Raw genomic sequence first — 19,677 nt, 5'->3', positions numbered from 1 at the left:
GCTGTAGCCACTGGCCTATGCCACAGCCACAGCAACACCAGATCCGAGCCTCGTCTGCAACCTACACCATGCTCACGGCAATGCTGGATCCTTAACCCACTGAGCGAGGCCAGGGATCAAACCTGCGTCCTCATGGATACTAGCCAGATTTGTTTATGCTGAGCCATAACAGGAACTGCTATCGTCACTTTAGACCCAAGCTGGAATAATACTATATAGGTAAAACTAACTACTTCTTAAAAACTTCCACCAGGCGTACTTTCTTCCCATATTTAACTTCTTCCATTGGCAGGAAAACCTTCCTCAAGGAGGCTACACTTAAAATCTACTTTTATTTGTTCCTCAGAAAGTGGTTAATCATTATTCTCTTGGGGAAGGGGTCATATAAATCAAAACACTATCTTTTGGAAGTTAGAAAGCTAGGGTCCTTAACTGTCTTTTGTTTATACTATTAACTCCAGGGGGGCATTGACTTTGTCCTACTCACCAGGGCCCAGTGTTCCAGTTACACACAAAAATGGAACATATTTTTTTGAAAAAAATAGACCTTGTTCCTTTTGAAGAGCCTTGAATTCTTTCTAGGTATTTAGAAATACCCATTTTGAGTTAACAAGTCAGAAAATGGCAGTCTTTTAGAGAGGATCTGAAAACCCTCCATGCTGTCCTACTTTTAATGGAATCAGAAACCCAAGTCAAAGAGGTAACTTTGGAGAGCGGGTAATATTTCTTGAAATCCAATATGGAGGTAATCATTTCCTCCGTTCCATGAAGATCCTATTTGCTTTGACTACATTAGTCCAAGTTAAGACACAAAATATTACCAAGTAGTAACGCCACTCCTTGATGTCACAGCTGGTTACATTTGGAAAGCCTCTTTTTTTTCTTTCTTTTTTTAAAGTGTTATTGAATACAGTTGATTTACAATGTTGTGATAATTTCTGCTGTACAACAAAGAGATTCAGTTGTACACTTATTCATATCCATTCTCTTTCAGATTCTTTTCCAACATGGATTATCACAGAATATCCAGTAGAGTTCTCTGTGCTATGCAGCAGCTCCCCTTTGGCCAGTCACTCCATATGCCTCAGGGTGCCTATGCCAATCCCAAACCCCCAGTCCATCCCTCCCATCCCCCTACCTGTTCCTTTTGGTAATCATAAATTTTTTCAGAGTCTGTGAGTCTGTTTCTGTTCTGCAAATAAGTTCATTTGTATCCTTTTTTTTAGATTCCACATATAAGTGATATCATATGATGTTAGGCAAGCCTCTATTTTCCCTTCTCATCATCTAATGTGAAAATTTCTATGGAAACTCCTATTCAAATTACTTCTAAACAAAATTCAAATTCACTAAAAGAATATTGAACTTTGATTCTATGTGCTTTCTGATGCCCAAATCTCTCAAAGCCAGTTTTATGTTCACATTTACTATTCAGCCCTTTTGCTGGGTCAGTGACAATCATGGCTGACAACTCTAGGCAGGGAGCTGACCTATCAGTGAACAACCAACAAATACCTAATGAGTCAGTCCCACAAGCAGGTGTGCACTTGGCAAAAAACGATGCTGTGTTTTCTAAATGTACTTCTGGGGACATCATAGGAAGGAAAAAACTAAAATTGTAGTAAAGAGTTTGTCAAATCTCTGATTTATGTCCACCAAAGTTTTAGCCCGTTTCACAAAAGCTGGTTCTTTGGACATGTCATGCCATTTCTAGTCATTTTCCAGACCATGTTAGCAGTGGGTGATCCACTCGCCCTCACCCTATGGAATCAGAAAGATCCAGTTTAAGTCTTCTATTGCAACATTTACTCTATGAGTTTCAACAAATTGTTTAAACACTATAACCCTCAGTTTCCTCCTCTGTACAAGAGGGGGATAATATTGCCTTAACCATAGAGCTTCAGTTAAATATTAATAAAATAATGCCAGTAAAGCACTTAGCATCATTACGGCATAATGCTTAGCTTTGTTTTATTCTCTTATTTTTTTTTCTTTTTAGGGCTGTACCAGTAGCATATGGCAGTTCCCAGGCTAAGGGTTGAATCAGAGCCACAACTGAGGCCTATGCCATAGCAACACTGGATCTGAGCCACATCTGTCACCTACATCACAGCTTGTGGCAATGCCAGATCCTTAACCTACTGAGAAAGGCCATCCTCATAGACATTAGTCAGGGTCTTAACCCGCTGAGCCACAATGGGAATTCCAGCATTGTTTTATTCTTTTTTTTTTTTTTTTTTTTTGCTTTTTAGGGCTGCAATTGCAGCACATGGAGGTTCCTAGGCTAGGGGTTGACTAGGAGCTACAGCTGCTGGCCTATACCACAGCCACAACCACACAGGATCTGAGCCATGTCAGTGATCTACATCACAGCTCATGGCAATGCCAGGTCATTAACCCACGGAGCAATGCTAGGGATGGAACCCGCACCTTCACGGATGCTAGTCGGGTTCATTACTGCTGAACCACAACAGGAACTCCCAGCACTGTTTTATTCTTAAATGAACCACATATACATCTGCCTTTGCTCTAAAATGGGTAAACACACTGTGCTTTGTGATCACAGAGGAGGTACCTCAAGACTTGAGAGGAGGGGAACAATTTAAAAAAATCAGGAATGAAATGAAGTCTGAGCTAGTAGAAGGAAACCTATTAAATGCCAGGCCATGAAAGGAAGGGGTGAGGGAATTTATATCAAGACTGTGCTACAACACTGCTCGTCTACTCTACTCCAACAAACTTAAAAAATAAAAATAAAATAGTAAAATATAAATGAATGAATGAATGAATGAATGAATCTTAGGATCCTTTGGTAGGGGATGGAGACTGTACTAGGAATAGGGAATAGATGCAAAGGCCCAGGTATGAGAGAGCAATGGGCCCAGCCTTTACCCTCCTGCCAGAGTTTTCTTCTGCCACAGGTGGAGCTCCTATTTCCATGTCCAGTATGTGCGCGGGCACGCGCGCGCGCGCGCGCACACACACACACACACACACACACACACACACTTCCAGAGGCCCTGTGGGACACATGGAGGATTTCACTGGGCTTCAAAGGCCAGAGGATAAAACTGAGAGGAGACTGGTCAGCACACCTGTGGCCAGACATGAGATTCATACAGTTATTTTATACAACAAATACAAAGTGCTTATTAGGTAACAGGTTGTGCTGTTGTAAAGTTATGATGCTGTACAAGCACAGTCCCTGCCCTCAAAATACTTAAAATTCAACTGAGAAAATAGAAGCATACTTCAGAGATATTGCAGCTTTGGTTACAGATCACTGCAATAAATAGAATGTTGCAATAAAGCAAAAATCATAATAAAGTGAGTCACACATTTTTTTTGCTTTACCAGTGTATAAAAATATTATGTTTACACTATGCTATAGTCCAGTAAGTGTGCAATAGCATTAAGTAAAAAGTAAACTAAATAAATAGCATTTATTAAAAAAATACTTTATCACTTAAAAAAGGCTAGCTATCATGTAAGCCTTCAGGGAGTTGTAATTTTTTTGCTGGTGGAGGATCTTGCCTTAATATTGATGGCTGCTGACCAATCAGGGTAGTCATTGCCAAAGGCTGGGCATGGCAATTTCTTAAAATAAGACAATAGAGTTTGCCATATTAGTGGCAATTTCTTTCATGAACAATTTCTCTGCAGCAAGCAACACCGTTTGATAGCATTTTACCCACAGAACTTTTTTTCAAAATTAGGTCAATTCCCTCAAACCTTGCCCCTGTTTTATCAGTTAAATTTATGTAATATTCTAAATCTTTTACTGACAGGAATCTTCATAGAATCTTCAACAGAAACCACTTTCTTTGCTCATTCTGAGATGTGATTCCTCATCCATTGAAGTTTTACTCTGAGATTGCAGCAATTCAGTCACATCTTCAGGCCTCACTTCTAATTCTGGTTCTCTTGCTAGTTCTACCACATCTGCAGTTACTTCATCCACTGAAGTCTTGAACCCCTCAAAGTCATCCCTGAGGGTTGGAATCCAACTTCTGTTAATGTTGATATTTTGACCTCTTTCCATGAATTATGAATAGTCTTAATGGCATCTAGAATGGTGAATCCTTTCCAGAAGATTTTTAATTTATTTTGCCCAAATCTATCAGAGGAATCATTACCTAGGGCAGCTATAGCCTTATGAAATGCATTTCTTAAATAATAAGATGTGAAAGCTGAGATTACTCCTTGTTCCATGGGCTGCAGGATGGATGTTGTGTTAGCAGACATGAAAACAACATTAATCTCATTGTGCATCTCCATTGGAGCTCTTGGGTGACCAGGTGCATTTTCAATGATTATCAATGCATTATCAGCCATATTTTGAAAGGAATATTTTTCTGAGCAAGAGGTCCCAACAATGGGCTTAAAATATTCAGTAAACCATGTTGTAAGCAGATGTGCTACCATCTAGGCTTTGTTGCCCCATTAACACAACGCAGGCAGAGTAGACTTTGCATAATTCTTAAGGGCCCTAGGATTCTCTGAGCGGTAAATGAGCACTGGCTTCAATTTAAAGTCACCAGCTGTGTTAGCCCCTAATAAGAGCATCAGCATGCTTAGAAGACAGGCCTTAACTTCTCTCTAGCTATGAAAGTCCTCGGTAGCATCTTCTCCCAACATAACCTTGCTGGTCTACATTGAAAATCTATTGTTTAGTGTAGCCACCTTAATTAATTATTTTAGCTGGATCTTCTAGACAATTCGCTGCAGTTTCTACATCAAGCACTTGCTGCTTCACTTTGTATTTTTATCTTATGGAAATGGCTTCTTTCCTCATGAACCAAGCTCTGCAATCTTTGAACTTTTCTTCTGCAGTTTCTTCACCTTGTTCAGCCTTCATAGGATTGAGGATAATTGGGGCTTTGCTCTGGATTAGCTGTGTCCAGTTTGATCTTCTATCCAGGTCACTAAAACTTTCTCCATATCAACAATAAGACTGTTTCATTTTCTTATCAATCATGTGTTCACTAGAGTAGCACTTTTACTTTCCTTCAAGAATTTGTCCTTTGCATTCACAACCTGGCTGTTTGACGCAAGATGCCTACCTTTCAGCCTATCTCAGCTTTCAACTTGCCCTTCTCACTAAGCTTAACCATGTCTAGCTTTTGAATTAAAGTGGGGGTAGTATGATGCTTCCTTTCACTTGAACACTTAGAGGCCACTGCAGGGTTATTAGTTGGCCTAATTTCAATATTGTTATGTCTCAGGGAATAGGGAGGCCCAGAGAGATGAAGACAGATGGGGAAGGGCTGGTTGGTAGAGCAGTCAGAACACAAACATTTACCAATTAGTTTTGCCATCTTATATGAGCCTGTTCATGGCACCCCAAACAATTACAATAGTAACATCAAAGATCACTCATCACAGATCATGATAACAAATGTATCACAATGAAAAAATTAAAATATTGCAAGAATTACCAAAATGTGACGCAGAGACACAAAGAGTACATATGCTATTGGAAAAAAATGGTGCCGATAAACTTCTCCATGAAGGGTTGCCACAAACCTTCAATTTGTAAAAATAAATAAATAAATAAACAAACCCACAATATCCTTGAAGGGCAATCAAGTGAAGCTCTATAAATAAGGTCTCCCTGTATTAGCAGGGTAGTCTGATATGCTATAGTCATAACAGTTACCATCTATTATGCCCGGCATGCATGATTTCATTTAATCTTCAAAACACCCTCAATGTCGGATTTTTTAACCCCATTTCACAAATAATTGAACTATGCTCACACAAGACAGGTGTCCCAGAAGAACTAAAATCTGAACTAGGTCTTAAATGACAAGTCAAGGGTTGAGGGAGGGAGTAAAATGTGAATGAGGCAGAAGTACTGTCCAGACTCTGCTCAGAAGTGTGAACATCACATACAAAACTTCCCAAAGAGAGATAGCACAAATTCCTGGTACTCAAGTTTAAACGTGTTAACTGTTTATCCTAGAATTAGTGCAACCACAGAGAGTTGCATTCTATAACAGCAGTAAATAGTCAATTAGGTCAGTTACATATTATCTGTCAAATAGGTTCTGGTGGGTTGTCCTGGCTTAGAAACCTGATCACTATTTATACTTGATCTTGGAATATAATCTCATAGATGCAAAGAGCCCACTTAAAACAACAACAACAACAACAACAACAAAAACCCTAGCCACTAATGAGGGTAACAGCAATAGAATCACCATGTGTGTTGGGTGGGAAAGGGTAATATCATCAACCTTCTTTAAAAATCTCTTCATTCCTCTAAAATGTAACTCTTATGTGCAGTAGTGAGATTTAAAATAGTCACGGACATCTGGTCAAAGGTTAAAGAGGTTGACTAAATTTAAAATGATTAATCATTAAAAATAGAATATGCATAATATTTCACCAGTCCTTCTAGCATTTGTCAATGTCAAAGTAATGATGCAGTTTCCTGAGTTTGTCCTGAATTCCTGAATTAGAAAAGTAAGTATTCTGGAGAAGTACAAACGCTCTGGGTCATAGTTTTCATTTTTATTAGAATTCTCAGTTGTTCAGATCATGGTTTCTCTAAAGGGGTAACCTCATTTTAGGGGTTATGAATAGGTGGGTCAGTGCTAATTTTCATTGTAAAAATTCATGAATTTAAGAACAGGTTACCATTTAAAATAAGTTTAACTGAACAAGAAAGTGATTTATGGACTAAAATTCCTTCCTCATCTTCCCTCCCAATTCGTTAGGGCTATCTCTGCTTATTTTGAGCTATGCATTGATGTTGATGGACTTTGAGAGTTAAAGCTCAAGAAAGACTTAAGGATGTGTTAACTAATCTTATTAATCATTTCAAAATATATATGTATATAAAATCATCACCATTTCACACCTTAAACTTACACAGTGTTATTTGTCAATTATATCTCAATCAAGCTGGAAAAACAAAACTAGAGAAAAAAACAAAGAGACAAAAAAAAAAAGACTTAAGAAACATATGCTTTGCACAAAGATCAAAGTACATACACAGGAGCTGCCATTCATTGCATCTCTAATATGTGCCAACATTCCTACAGGGAGGTATTTATTGCCCCATTTTTTTTGAAAAAGGAAAGTGAGATACAGAGAAATTAACTGTCTTAAGTTCACATAAGGCACAGCTGAGATTCAAGCCTATATCTTTCTGACTTCAAAAATGTTCCTCTCTTTCATATTTTTAAAATGAAACATTGATTTTCCTTTTGGAATTTCATTCCCTTTTCATTTAGAAGAACACAGAAAAATAAGGACAATTCTCAGACAGTTCGAATCCTGCAAACACTCCAAACCCTTGTTCATGTCCTATTTGAAATGTTCTAGCCTTGGAGCTGAAATAGCTCAGTTGGGACAGTGATAGACTAAAATGCCCACACTCCCCACTACAATTTAATTTCCTTGGGTCCCTTCTCCTAGCTTCCTTCTTGAGCCCCCCTGCTCTCTGTCACAGGACTTTGGGATGTGGTTCCTGCTCCATGCTCTTGCATTTGGCCTTAAAACCTCAGACATTTTTTTTCTTCCCTAAATCATTATCCTCACCATGGACTACAACTTCAAACTCCTATCCACAGACTGCAGCCTGTGATTAGCCTCACCCACTCCCTCAGCCTACTTCAGATTCTGCAAGATTCCAGCCAAGGTCAAGGCTCTAAGTCTCATTTGACTGAGTGAAAAGGATAATTTGTAGGAAAGAATTTCACCGTGATAACCTTAAATAAATCTATAGGGATTGTTGTGAAATAGTCATTTGCTGGAAGTTTGAGAAAGAGATTCCCATTTCAAGGAGAAGAACTACTCAAACTCACTTTTATAAAGGTTTAGGAGATGAACAAAAATAAATCTGAAATTACTTTCTGATTTAGAATTGAGGGCAAAGATCTTTCCGTCAAAAAAGAAAAACCCTAGTGTATACCCCTGGTGTTGTATCCAAGGTTCCAAAAAAATGAGCAAGAAAGAATAAATGGAAGTTAAAGACAAAACCAAATTTGAGGTGTCGACTTCTCAGGCCAGGCCAGCTTTTGTTTGGTTTTATAGCATCTTTGCCTGCACCTAAGAACATGCCAACTAAATAAACAAGGAATGTTGCTGTCTTCTCTCACTTATTCAAAGTCAGAACTGGCTGCTACTGCCCTGGCAATGATAATCCTATGTTTTAGAGAATACTTTTTATTTTCTTTAAATATGTCCATGTATATTAAAGTCTTCTCCCAAATTAATCTCCCTAGGATGCCTCGTCCAGTTAATCCAACTCTACATCTAGCTCAGAAATTGAGTATGCACATTCTCCTGCAGAAAGCTGGCCTTACTCATGTGTATTGTATCCAAACTAACAGACCCTATGTTTGCATATTAATACCTACTCTGTACCAGGAACAATGCTAAATGCTTTGAAGTATTTCATTCAATCCACACAATAACCTACAAAGCAGACATAATCTCCCTAAGAATGAAAAACAAAAACAAAAACAAAAACCAATCAACAGATGATACAGAATTTATGTAGGGTCACACAGCCACTATGTGGCAAATCTGAACTCAGACTATACACATCCCGTGCCAGACAGCTCATCGCTAAAGCACTGGGCTGGACACTGTTGACCAGAAGCCATTCCCAAACCCTTCTTCCTTGCCTATCACCCACAGAAGTTAGGAAAGTCAACTCTCTTCTTTTCCACTCTCTCTTCTAACAAGGCATGTTCACTGATGGAGTTCTGGGCAACAAATGTAAAAGAAAGTCTTCTGAAAGGTTTTGAAAATGTTTTCCTCCCTGATTTAAAAAAAAAAAAAAATAGGCGTTCCCATCATGGCACAGTGGAAACGAATCTGACTAGGAACGATGAGGTTGCGGGTTCGATCCCTGGCCTTGCTCAGTGGGTTAAGGATCTGTCATTGCCATGAGCTGTGGTGTATAGGTCACAGACACAGCTCAGATCTGGTGTTGTTGTGTCTGTGGCGTAGGCCAGCAGTTGTAACCCTGATTAGACCCCTAGCCTGGGAACATCCACATGCCAAGGGTGCGGCCCTAAAAAGCCAAAAAAAAAAAAAAGTTATTTTTTTCACTCATATTTTCCCTTTCTGTTTGGGATGGTTTTATAAAGATACTGTGCATGGATATAGGGTAGTCATCTTGGTACCACAAGGCAAAGACGAGGAAAATTGTGGAGATAAGGACTGTGATATTATGATAAAATAAAATCACCTACCTTTAGACTACTTGTGAAATAAATAGTTAAGTGTTGCTATTTATTTTAAGCAATAGAATAATGGCTTGGTTTAAGTCCCTACTCATTTGGTTTTCTGTTACTTGCAACTAAACATATTCCTGACTGATACCTATAAATTGCCCTGCTGTCCAAGGATGGCAAAACTCAATGAAGGTCAGTGACTTTTACATCTTTTTTAAAAACTCACTATTGAGGTCTTTTCAAGAACTCAAATGAATTTCTGGAAGAGAGTAAATACTGACTATGGTAACTCAGTGACTAGCACTTACTGAGCCAAGACCTGGGGATGCGTGAACAAGCAAAATGTGTGGGGAGGTGGGGTCTCACCCTCAAAGAGTTTGCAGTTTAGAAGGGAAATATGAAGACAATTGGAAGGCCACTAGGTAAGTTCCTACAAGGTACTTGCTGGTAGAACTTTAAGACAGTAGAGTCTACACAGATATAGAGAACAGATGTGTGGACTTGTGGTTGCTCAGGGGGAAGGGGTGTTGGGGAGGGAAAGATTAGGAGTTTGGGATGAACAGAGGCAAACTATTATATATAGGATGGCTAAACAACAAGGTCCTACTGTATAGCATAGGGAACTATATTCAATATCCTGTAATAAAGCTTAATAGAAAAGAATGTGAATAGGAATATATATATACACATATGTACAAATGAATCACTTTGCTGTACAGAAGAAATTGACACATCGTAAATCAACTATACATCGATAATTTTTTTTAATGTTAAGAAAGAGTAGAGTCTTCAAAACAGCTTTTTAAACAGTAGAGCTTTCTCAGTATAGCTTTTAAAATAGGAATAATCCACAGTAAAATGGTGAAGAAAGAAAATGACCAAAATGCTAACTATGATTATTTATGGATGGTAGGATTTCAAGAGATTTTTATTTTCTTCTCAGAATTGTTCTGCTTTAAGTAGAAAATTTTCAAAATACAGATAAGTACAAGGAGGATAATAAAAAATCTCTTATGTTGCTAGTACCCAGAGATTTGAGATTCCTTCTAAGTCTATTATTCTAATTTACAGCAGATTAGTTTTATTTGAATCTAAACAACAGAAACAATATTATTGTAAATATCTTAGAGCAAGCTATGAAGAGAGACAACTTCTTAAAATGAGAGCCACATAATATTCACAAATATGAAATATTACAATCCGTGACAGAGAGAATGCCAAATTAACTGCTACTATAAAACATTATGATTCAATTCAATTTAAAATCCTTAGTTTTTAATGCTGTTTCATAACTACTATGCGCAATTTATATTGTCTGTTTAGTTCCCTGCTGTGTCTTCTCTTGTTTCAATATTTTGCCTTAAGAATTTTCATTAATTTATAAATGTTTATTACTATTATAAGAAAATAATAACAGTCACAGAAAAATGGATCACCAGCTTAAAATGTTCAATTTTCTATCCCAAGTAGTGTCAGACACTGAGAGGTGGTGGGGAGTAATTTGATTACTAATCAGACTTAAAGGAAAAGCTCAGTACTTACCAGTAGAGATCATTGACTTATTGCCTTAATTATTTCTCCTCTCTAGTCTTTTAATCATATTTTCCATTTGCTTTGATTTTTATCTCCCTTTTGAACTTCTGGCTTCCAATCTCCATTCCCAATGACCCTCATATTGTTAAATCATTTATTTTCAGAGACCATACATTTCTCATAAAAGCCATTTTCAACTTTATCAGGAAAAAGTTAAAAAAAAATAAAGCATCAGGAGTTATATAGAATTAGTGTGCTAGGGCTGCCATAACAAAGTACTGTGGACAGAATGGCTTACACAGAAATGTATTGTCTCACAGTTCTGGAAGTTAGTCCAGCATCAAGTTGTCAACAGAGTTGGTTTCTTCCAAGGGCCATGAGGGAAGGATCTGCTCCAGCCTCTCTCTTTGGCTTATAGGTGGTCACCTTCTCCCTGTACCTTCACATGGTCTTCTCCCTACATGTGCATGTCTGTATCCTAATCTCCTCTCCTTATAAGGACTTCAGTCATATTAGATTAGGACCCACCCCCACTGACCTCATTTAACTCTTTAAAGACCCCACCTCCAAATACAGTCATTATCTGAGGTAGTGGGTGTTAGGACTTCAACAGATGAACTTGTGGGGGAGAGGAGAGACACAATTCAGCCCCAAACACAGGCATAACCAGAGTGGTGATCAATTTAAGTATGTAGCATGGATTCAGACAAAAGTAACAAAGAATATGTTTCCTGGGTACAAAAAAATGCAGGCTGCTGCATTTTGAACCTGAATTATCTGAGCTGATAAACAGGAAAGGCTCAGTGATGATCCATCTAAACAGCCAACAGATACCTTCTTGATCCCACCGTGTCTACATAGGCAGTAGGGATGGAGGAGAAGAGGATAATGAAACTTTCCAAAAAGAATTCCCCAGAGCACAGAGCAGAAAAAGAAACTGTACCTCCCAGTAATTTTCCCATAGAACAGAAAAGACTTAACTCTACAAAAGGAACAGGAGAGAAGAAGTCAACAAGATGTGAACCCAACAGACAATGAGAAATTATTTAAAAATCCAGATTCCTACATTACACTTTGAAATGTTCTTCACTATTTTTTTTAACCCTTTTTGGCCATATCCACAGAATAAAGAACTTCCCAGGCCAGGGATCAAATCCAAAGCCATAGCTGCAATCTACATCATAGCTGTAGCAATGCCAGATCCCTAACCCACTGTGCCACAGAGGGAACTCCTACAATGTTCTTCATTTTTAAAGTATGTTTCTTGTGGCTCACTATAAAAGCAATGATTTGACAACAATTTTGGAAAAAACTTTTAATCCTCATACTGATAGAATCTCTGTAAGGCATGATTTTTCAAACTGTGTCTACTGAACTTGTCACATCTTTTCCTCTTTTCTCTGGAAAGACATTAATCCAGAAAAGCAAGCTCCCAGGTGAACTGCTTTAATCCAAATATATTTTCTGATACAAAACTTTGGAGCAATGGTGTTGTCAATGAAGGATGTGTTCCCTAATTGGGACTCCTGCAAAAAAAGTGAGCTTGGCTAGTGAAGAAACAAGTGGCTTCTGCTCAGCCAGAAACCACGATATAAATGGCATCCTATCATACATTTGGGTTGACATTTTTTAGTCAATACAAGATAGGAATGTAAAAGTTATGCTTAAAAATCATTAATGTAGGAGTTCCTATTGTGGTCTACCAGAAACGAATCTGTCTAGTATCCATGAGGATGCAGGTTTGATCCCTGGCCTTCCTCAGTGGGTTGGGGATCCAGCATTGTCGTGAACTGCACTGTAGGTCACAGACATGGCTTGGATCTGGTGTTGCTGTGTGGCTGTGGTGTAGGCAGACAGCTGTAGCTCTGATTTGACCCCAAGCCTAGGAACTTCCACATGCTATGTGTGTGGCCCTGAAAAGCAATAAATAAATAAATATCATTAATTTAATTCATAAAGTACAATATACATGATTTTGTGTATACCACATTACTCAGTATTCTTTATGCTTAAGTTTGAGAACCATGGAGCTAGACCAAAGCAAGGAATGAAAGAAGAATCAAAATCCACTGTCTATACATGCAAATAATTCTCTTTTGAGGGCATGAAGTCTTGTTTAATGCAATCAGGAACAATAATTGATCACTTAAACAAAAAATTAAGTTAATAAATAAGTATATATAAATAAGTTTACCTTAGTTTATTTAATTGAAAGCATAAAGGTATGTCTTTCACTATTTTTTGTAGTGCCAAGGATTTCATTCTTTTTTTTTTTGTCTTTTTAGGGTAACACCTGCAGTACATGGAGGTTCCTGGGCTAGGGGTCGTATCGGAGCTTTAGCCGCTGGCCTACACCACAGCCACAGCAACGCTGGATCCTTAACCCAATGAGTGAGGCCAGGGATCAAACTTAGGTCATTCCTCATGGATGCTAGTCAGATTTGTTTCCTGTTCCACAGGAACTCCCCAAGGATTTCATTTTGAATGACTCAACTGACCCTCCTCTTTCCTTATCTTTTAAAAAAATATAAATCATATTCATAAAATATCATTTGGGATTTCAAGTTTAAAGAAAGGTGGCAAAGACACTTGCAAACCAATATGAATGTGGAATGCTAAATTTTTTTCTTTTTCACAAATTTTATCCATACCTAATTTAACAGTTTGTTTTAAACTGATGGACATTTATGGAATCATCCCAAAGGATACACAAAGTATACACAACTATTTGTGTGGCAAAATGAGTAAGCCATTGGAAGGAAAGAGTCAATAATTCAGTCTGTGCACTACTTCTCTTGGTCTGTACCAAAATTAGCAACTAAAGTTTAAAAGATTATTTCAGTAGTATATTCCAGATTCTGAAGTTTTTGTTGAAAATGGTATTTCTAAAAATGAAAAGTCTTGAAAACATATAAACACTCCAGGTCCGGACTATTTGAAGCTGATTTTAGAATTGAAACTTGGGTCAGAGTTTTATTTTCTTGTCTCCCTGAAAAACTTGAGGTAGTTATTCATAATCAAAATAAGTTGGGGAAGTCTGTACTTCTTGCAGCTAGAGATGCCTTTCTTCAGTAAAGACTGAGAGAAAGTGTGGGCTGCTCCAGCAGCCTGCATTTGGCAGTACCCTGTGTTCTACACCAGAAGTTTATAAACTGGAATATGTATCCCCCTCCCCCGGGTTACCCAGAGACTTTCCTAGGAGAACCCAGGTAAGGACTGTTTTAGGGGAATCAACTTTTAGACCCTCAGGTTTCCTCTCTACTCTCCTAAAACTGGTCTGCATAAAAAATGCACCTCCAAGTCATGTTAATCCAGCCTCCTTCCTTTCTGTTTTATAATCATCTTTCTACTTTCACAAAAGAAAGGCAGACCTCTCACCACATGATGTCTTATTAGCCTGTACTGAACTTAGAAAAACACCTGTGAAATAAAAGGACAATCTGAAATAGTATGCAGATGTGGATACAATAAATGGTTTTTGTGACTGAGCAAAAATAAGTCGTTTCCAAGTCTTTGCTTCCAACGCAATTGAAGGAGGACCTAATTAAGGACCTTCTGTAATTTGAAAGATCATTAAAAACATTTTTGGGTGATAGAGCACTGTTTTTTTTTTTTTTTTTTTTTTTTGCCTGTAACTCTGAAAAAAAAATCAAACAATTGAGTGCTATTGTATTAAAAAAAAAAAAAAAAAAACCAAACCTCTTTCTGTTCCAATCTACCTATAGTTTGTTAAGCAAAGGGATAAGAGGAAACATCTCAACTATAAAAAAAAAAAAGAACAGACTTTATAACAAAATGATCTGGGAGGAAGTCAAGACAAATGAGCATGTTCAATTTACCTCATTTAACCAGAAATAATTTACTCCTTGAAGTCAAATTGTTAATATTTAATAGGAGAGTGAATAGAAACAACCCAACTTGAATTCAAATAATTAATTACTTCAAGTCTGAAATTCTGCGTCCCAGATACTTTTGGTGGTAGAAGTGAGTGGTAACCAACAAACATACTAAGAAATGCCACTAGTCATAAAAAGTACTACACTGTTTGCTAAGAAGGGAGAGACACCATAAGTCTAATGAACGTTCATCACCATATATAGTTATAAATTGTGTGTATGATAAGAACTTTTAAGATCTACTCCCTTAGCCACGTCCAAATTTAAAATATAGTATTATTAACTACTGTCACCGTGATGTACATTACATCTGCATGACTTATTTTATAACCAGAAGTCTGTGCCTTTTGACTAACTTCACACATTTTTCTATCCCCCACCCACCACCAATCTATTTTCCGTATCTATCAGTTCATTTTGTTGTTGTCATCGCTGTTGTTGTTTTAGATTCCATGTGCAAGTGAGATCATTTGGTATTTGTGGTGATTATTTTGCAATATATACATACACTGAATCATTATGTTGTATACCTGCAATTAGTATAATGTCATATGTTAATTATTTCTCAATTTTTAAAAATACCGTGTTGGATTTTGTGTGTGTGTGTGTGTGTGTATGTCTTTTTGCCTTTTTTCTAGGGCTGCTCCCTTGGCATATGGAGGTTCCCAGGCTAAGGGTCTAATCGGAGCTGTAGCCACCGGCCTACGCCAGAGCCACAGCAACACGAGATCCGAGCCGCGTCTGCAACCTACACCACAGCTCACGGCAACGCTGGATCCTTAACCCACTGAGCAAGGCCAGGGACTGAACCTGCAACCTCATGGTTCCTAGTCAGATTCATTAACCACTTAGCCACAACAAGAACTCCCGTGTTGGATTTTTTAAAAGAAGGCAGAGACAAAGTGCAATGGACACTCTAATTGTAAACGACATGGTAGATTTATAAGCTTTGCCACTCTGGGATATATATAACCACTATCTGAAAATTGGCAAATTTACTGCCAATTTGTACTCTGTCTTTAATTACAAAGGACTGAGTTATCAGGGAGTACCTTTACTCTTTCTATACCATACTTCAGTATACTGTCACTACAGCAATACCTCTCTACATTAAAAAGGTAAAAATTGATAAATCTAAACACCCCCAAATCTTCTAAACCTTGGAATAATCTTTCCAAATACACTTCTGCATTTGTATTTTGTCATAAACGATAATGCTTCCATTCTTCTAGTTTCTCAAAGCAAATTTACAGATAAGTGTGACTATCTCTACTTAGAGCCAAGTGTATCTTTCACACAGGGAGCCAAATGCACATGGATTCAGTGATGATCCTTTGAAGGAGTCAGAAGAGCCATATCATTTTATTCTCATGCATGACTGAGGGGTATAAAATCCCCATTCCACCTCTAGGACTAGTGCACAACGTACACCCACACAAACAAACAGCAACTCAGGATGAGATTTAACAACTAGAGGGACTATCAATTGAAATTTTCCACTCTAAAACAATTTCATTAGAGATGGCAGTGCCAGAAACGGTATTTTATAGTTGACTTCCCATAAATTACAATGCAGCTCAGAATCAAAGACTCTATTATAAATCTTTGGCAGAAGTTTTTAAGACCATTTTTATTTACTCCAAACTCTATCTGAACAAAGTCAGCACAGGCCCTTTGCAATTTTTACGTCAAGTGTTTCATGTTGTGATTAAGGAAGCAGTGGAACTCAAAGGAAGCACCAAGAGAAAGTATCAGGGCGTCCCTTATTGATTGGGGAATTTTAGGGATTTAAAATTTGTTTTGTTGTACAACTGCACTTTATTGCCACTTTATCCTTAACATGTAATAAATACGAACTGCTTCAGTAATGATGGAAAAGCTTTCTCAGCTTTAATGAAAACTTTTATTTGCTACTGAAACTTTTATTATTTCCAAATGTTAGCATAGACCAGAAAAACAATGACTACTTACAGTGAGGCAGAATTTTGGCAGTTTGAATAATTTTGTTCTTGGGCGAATTTTAAGGCAGAGTGGCTATACTTATACTTTATTGTTTTCAATTATTTTTCATGAACTAAATATACATACATACATGTAGACACTATCTCAAAAGTATTTTCTAATTACATATCAAAATACTAGATGGCTAGGTAGGGCCATCACCTGTCAGAGGTTGGTCTGATCTATGTAAGAATTTCTATGTACTTAGGGTTCCCCCGACATCTCAGCGCTTGAACGTGAGATGCAGTGTGATGTGATGGTTAATCACAAGGTCTCTGAAGCTGGACTCCTCCACTTTTCATTCCAGCCCTGACTCCTCCAACCTGTGAAACCTTTGGGAACATCTCAGTCCTCACTTTCTTTATCTGTGAAAATAAAGGTGACTAAAATCTGCCTTATGGAGCGGGTGGGAAGATGAATGAGCTATTTCTTGTAAAGCAGTAGACTAGAGCCTGGCACATGGTAAGTAGTTGATAAATGTTTCACCCTAATATGGTTTTCTTTTGTGACTCCATCCACCTCTAGACTGGATGAATTGTCAGGTGGTATCATTCATTCCAAACATCTGTTGAGCATTTCTTTATATAGGGTACTGTCCTAGGCAAAGAGGGCACAAAGATGAATGAGATACTGTGCCTACAATTTTAGTGCAAGATGACTGTTGCATCTTAACATCTTTCTTCCAGAGTACCATGAAGCACACTCTTGCTAGAGCACATATATTCCTTTTTTTCCAAGCACTTGGAACTAATGGACCTTCAGAAAAATTTCACTTCAGTTTCTGAAATCTTAATCATGCACAATTTAATAAGCAGCTACAGGTTTTTCCACATTTGAAAACAGATGATTAAATGGTCTAATCAGATTCTCACTTAGCCAAAAACTTGAAAAACATAGGAAGACAACCATGACTGACACATTCATTTTCTTGAATGTGGACACACTGCAAAGAGCAGCTGCAGAAAAACAGTACCGTTTACATCCCAAGGACCCAGGACAACTAAAACTGCACAGGAGTTCAGCATCAAAAGGTTCAAGTCCCTAAACTACATTCAACTTGAGATAAAATAAGAAGCTTGTTTAGGCACAGCTACATCACTTTCCAAAAAAGTTCTGGAACTGACTTCCAATATGGCACCTTATATGCCTTTAGGTTTTTTTTTTTTTTTTCAGTTTCGTTTATGTCTTACATTCAGAGAATTCATTAAAAAGTAAAATCTTTAAGTCTGACTATAAATCCAAAGCACAAGGACTAATATGGTATTTCAGACATCACGAACTCCAAATGATCTTAAATATGTTGTCCTCTGCTAATTTGCTACTCTTGAAAATGTGCAATAAATTCAATTAAAAAGGAAAGCATCTTCAAATTAGTTGCAAGATCAACTAGGATATTATCTGGTTACAAGATGTATCAACATAAAAAACCATCTAATACGCACTACATTGTTTAATTCAGAAGGAAATTGGATATTCTCTCTTCCAATAAAAGGGCCAAGACGTTGGGCTTTATTTATTTTTTTCCAACAGTCAATAATGACTGTGTTAACTTTCTAAAATAGATTGAATAATTGCCAAAATAGGTCTTCTGAGGAGTCACCCTGCCCAAAGCAACTGGAAGGTTATGTGTAAACACACAAGCACACGTCTTCCTTCTTCCTTCTTGCTTTCCTGCATCCTATCACCTCCCCTGGTCACAGTACTTCTAAATATCCACTATGATCCTTTTGAGACAGAGCAGTTTAAAATCCTGACATAAGGGGCACCCCTCACAATGAAACCTGCCTTGATATTAAATCACCTCACATCCCATTTGTATGGAAGACGCCACAGCGAGAATTTATTTCTGAGCCCCCTTTCTCCAAAAGAATGTCTATTTTGGTGACCTCCACTTTTGCATTTAAGCACGTATCTTCCGCAACAGAGGATCCTGTTGATCCCAGCTAACATCCCTGCTTAATGTGTGCGTTTTTCACATCCATTTTTTAATCCTTCCAGAGTGAAAATTTCAAAGGGGGCGAACGTCAGTGAAAGGAGCGAGGAAGGGGAGGGAGGAGATACGAAGCCTGGGATTTCTGCCATCCTCGCTGCGACCCAGAATCCGTATTATTTTCCTCCTCTCCCCAGCCCCCTCTCTCCCGCTCTCGCCCCTTCCCTCCGCAGCAGGAGGGGGGGCGGCGGAGGGGCCGCTGGCTGCAGCCGCCACCTGCTGCGGCGTGGAAAAGCTCCAGTTGTCACTTACCCAGCGGGGTGAGAATGGCTCATTTTTGCAGGATCCTTTTTGGACCCGCGGCAGGTGCGCAGGGTGGGTGCGTGGGGCCCGATCACGCTGACGCCGCGACAGTAGCGCTTGCAGAGCGGCTCCGCACTGCGGTGGCCGGTGCACTGCGGTCGCCAGCGCGCAGAGCGCTGGGGCTGGGCCGCCGCCGCCCCTGGGCGCCCAGGCTGCACGCAGCCTCCTTGGCCCCCACCAGCGGCGGTATCCACAGCCTCACGGTTACTAAGGCGGGAGGGAGGGCGAGCACCGAGGCTCTGGAGAAGGCCAGTCACTGCTGGAAAGGAATCTGGGGAAGCTGGAAGCGAAGCTCTACTTCCAGCCCTTTTTCTGGGCCCAGATGTGGGAGGAGACCTAGGCCCCTATTCTGTAGCTCTGAGGCATGGGTTCCCTAGGCACCTGCGGTGTGAACACACACACACACACACACACACACACACACACACCTCTGTTTAAGCTGGTATGCTTCCTGCCAGGCCCTAGGGAACCAAGGGCTAACTGGCAACTGAGAGGAAGGTAATTAAGAGCAGGGAGCAGCTACAGTGTGATACCTTGGTTTCTAGTTGTGAAACAGACCCTCGATTGCAAGTTCAAGGGTAAGAAAGACGCTTTGGGTTTTGATTTTGTTTCTGCAACTGCAAGAAATTTCAATTGATCCTCCCTGGAAAATCCCCATTCTTGCTCCTAGCTGAGGTCCCTATTTCAGAAAGGCCAGGCTGACAGTTCAGACATTCAGAAGGTGGGAAAGATGTTCGATGAAGCATGCTGGCACCCAGAA

The 19,677-nt window shown here is 38.8% G+C and overlaps 1 protein-coding gene across 2 annotated transcripts in view; it reads right to left on the bottom strand.

Moving 5' to 3' along the window:
• ERICH3 (glutamate rich 3) overlaps nucleotides 1-19,117 on the bottom strand; it is a 110,107-nt gene extending 90,990 nt beyond the window's left edge. Inside the window, exon 1 of one of the 2 annotated variants that reach the window (XM_047788634.1) lies at nucleotides 18,867-19,117. In XM_047788634.1, the coding sequence (XP_047644590.1) occupies nucleotides 18,867-18,889 (23 nt within the window). In that variant the 5' untranslated portion in view covers nucleotides 18,890-19,117. The remainder of the gene's footprint in view (nucleotides 1-18,866) is intronic. The other variant, XM_047788635.1, reaches the window with a different exon arrangement.
• Between the last annotated feature and the right edge of the window lie 560 nt (nucleotides 19,118-19,677).

The sequence above is a fragment of the Phacochoerus africanus genome, chromosome 8 (assembly GCF_016906955.1).
Source record: "Phacochoerus africanus isolate WHEZ1 chromosome 8, ROS_Pafr_v1, whole genome shotgun sequence".
Taxonomy (NCBI): Eukaryota; Metazoa; Chordata; class Mammalia; order Artiodactyla; family Suidae; genus Phacochoerus; species Phacochoerus africanus.
Note: the sequence above shows the minus strand (reverse complement) of the source record. Positions and strands in the feature narration are given on the sequence as shown.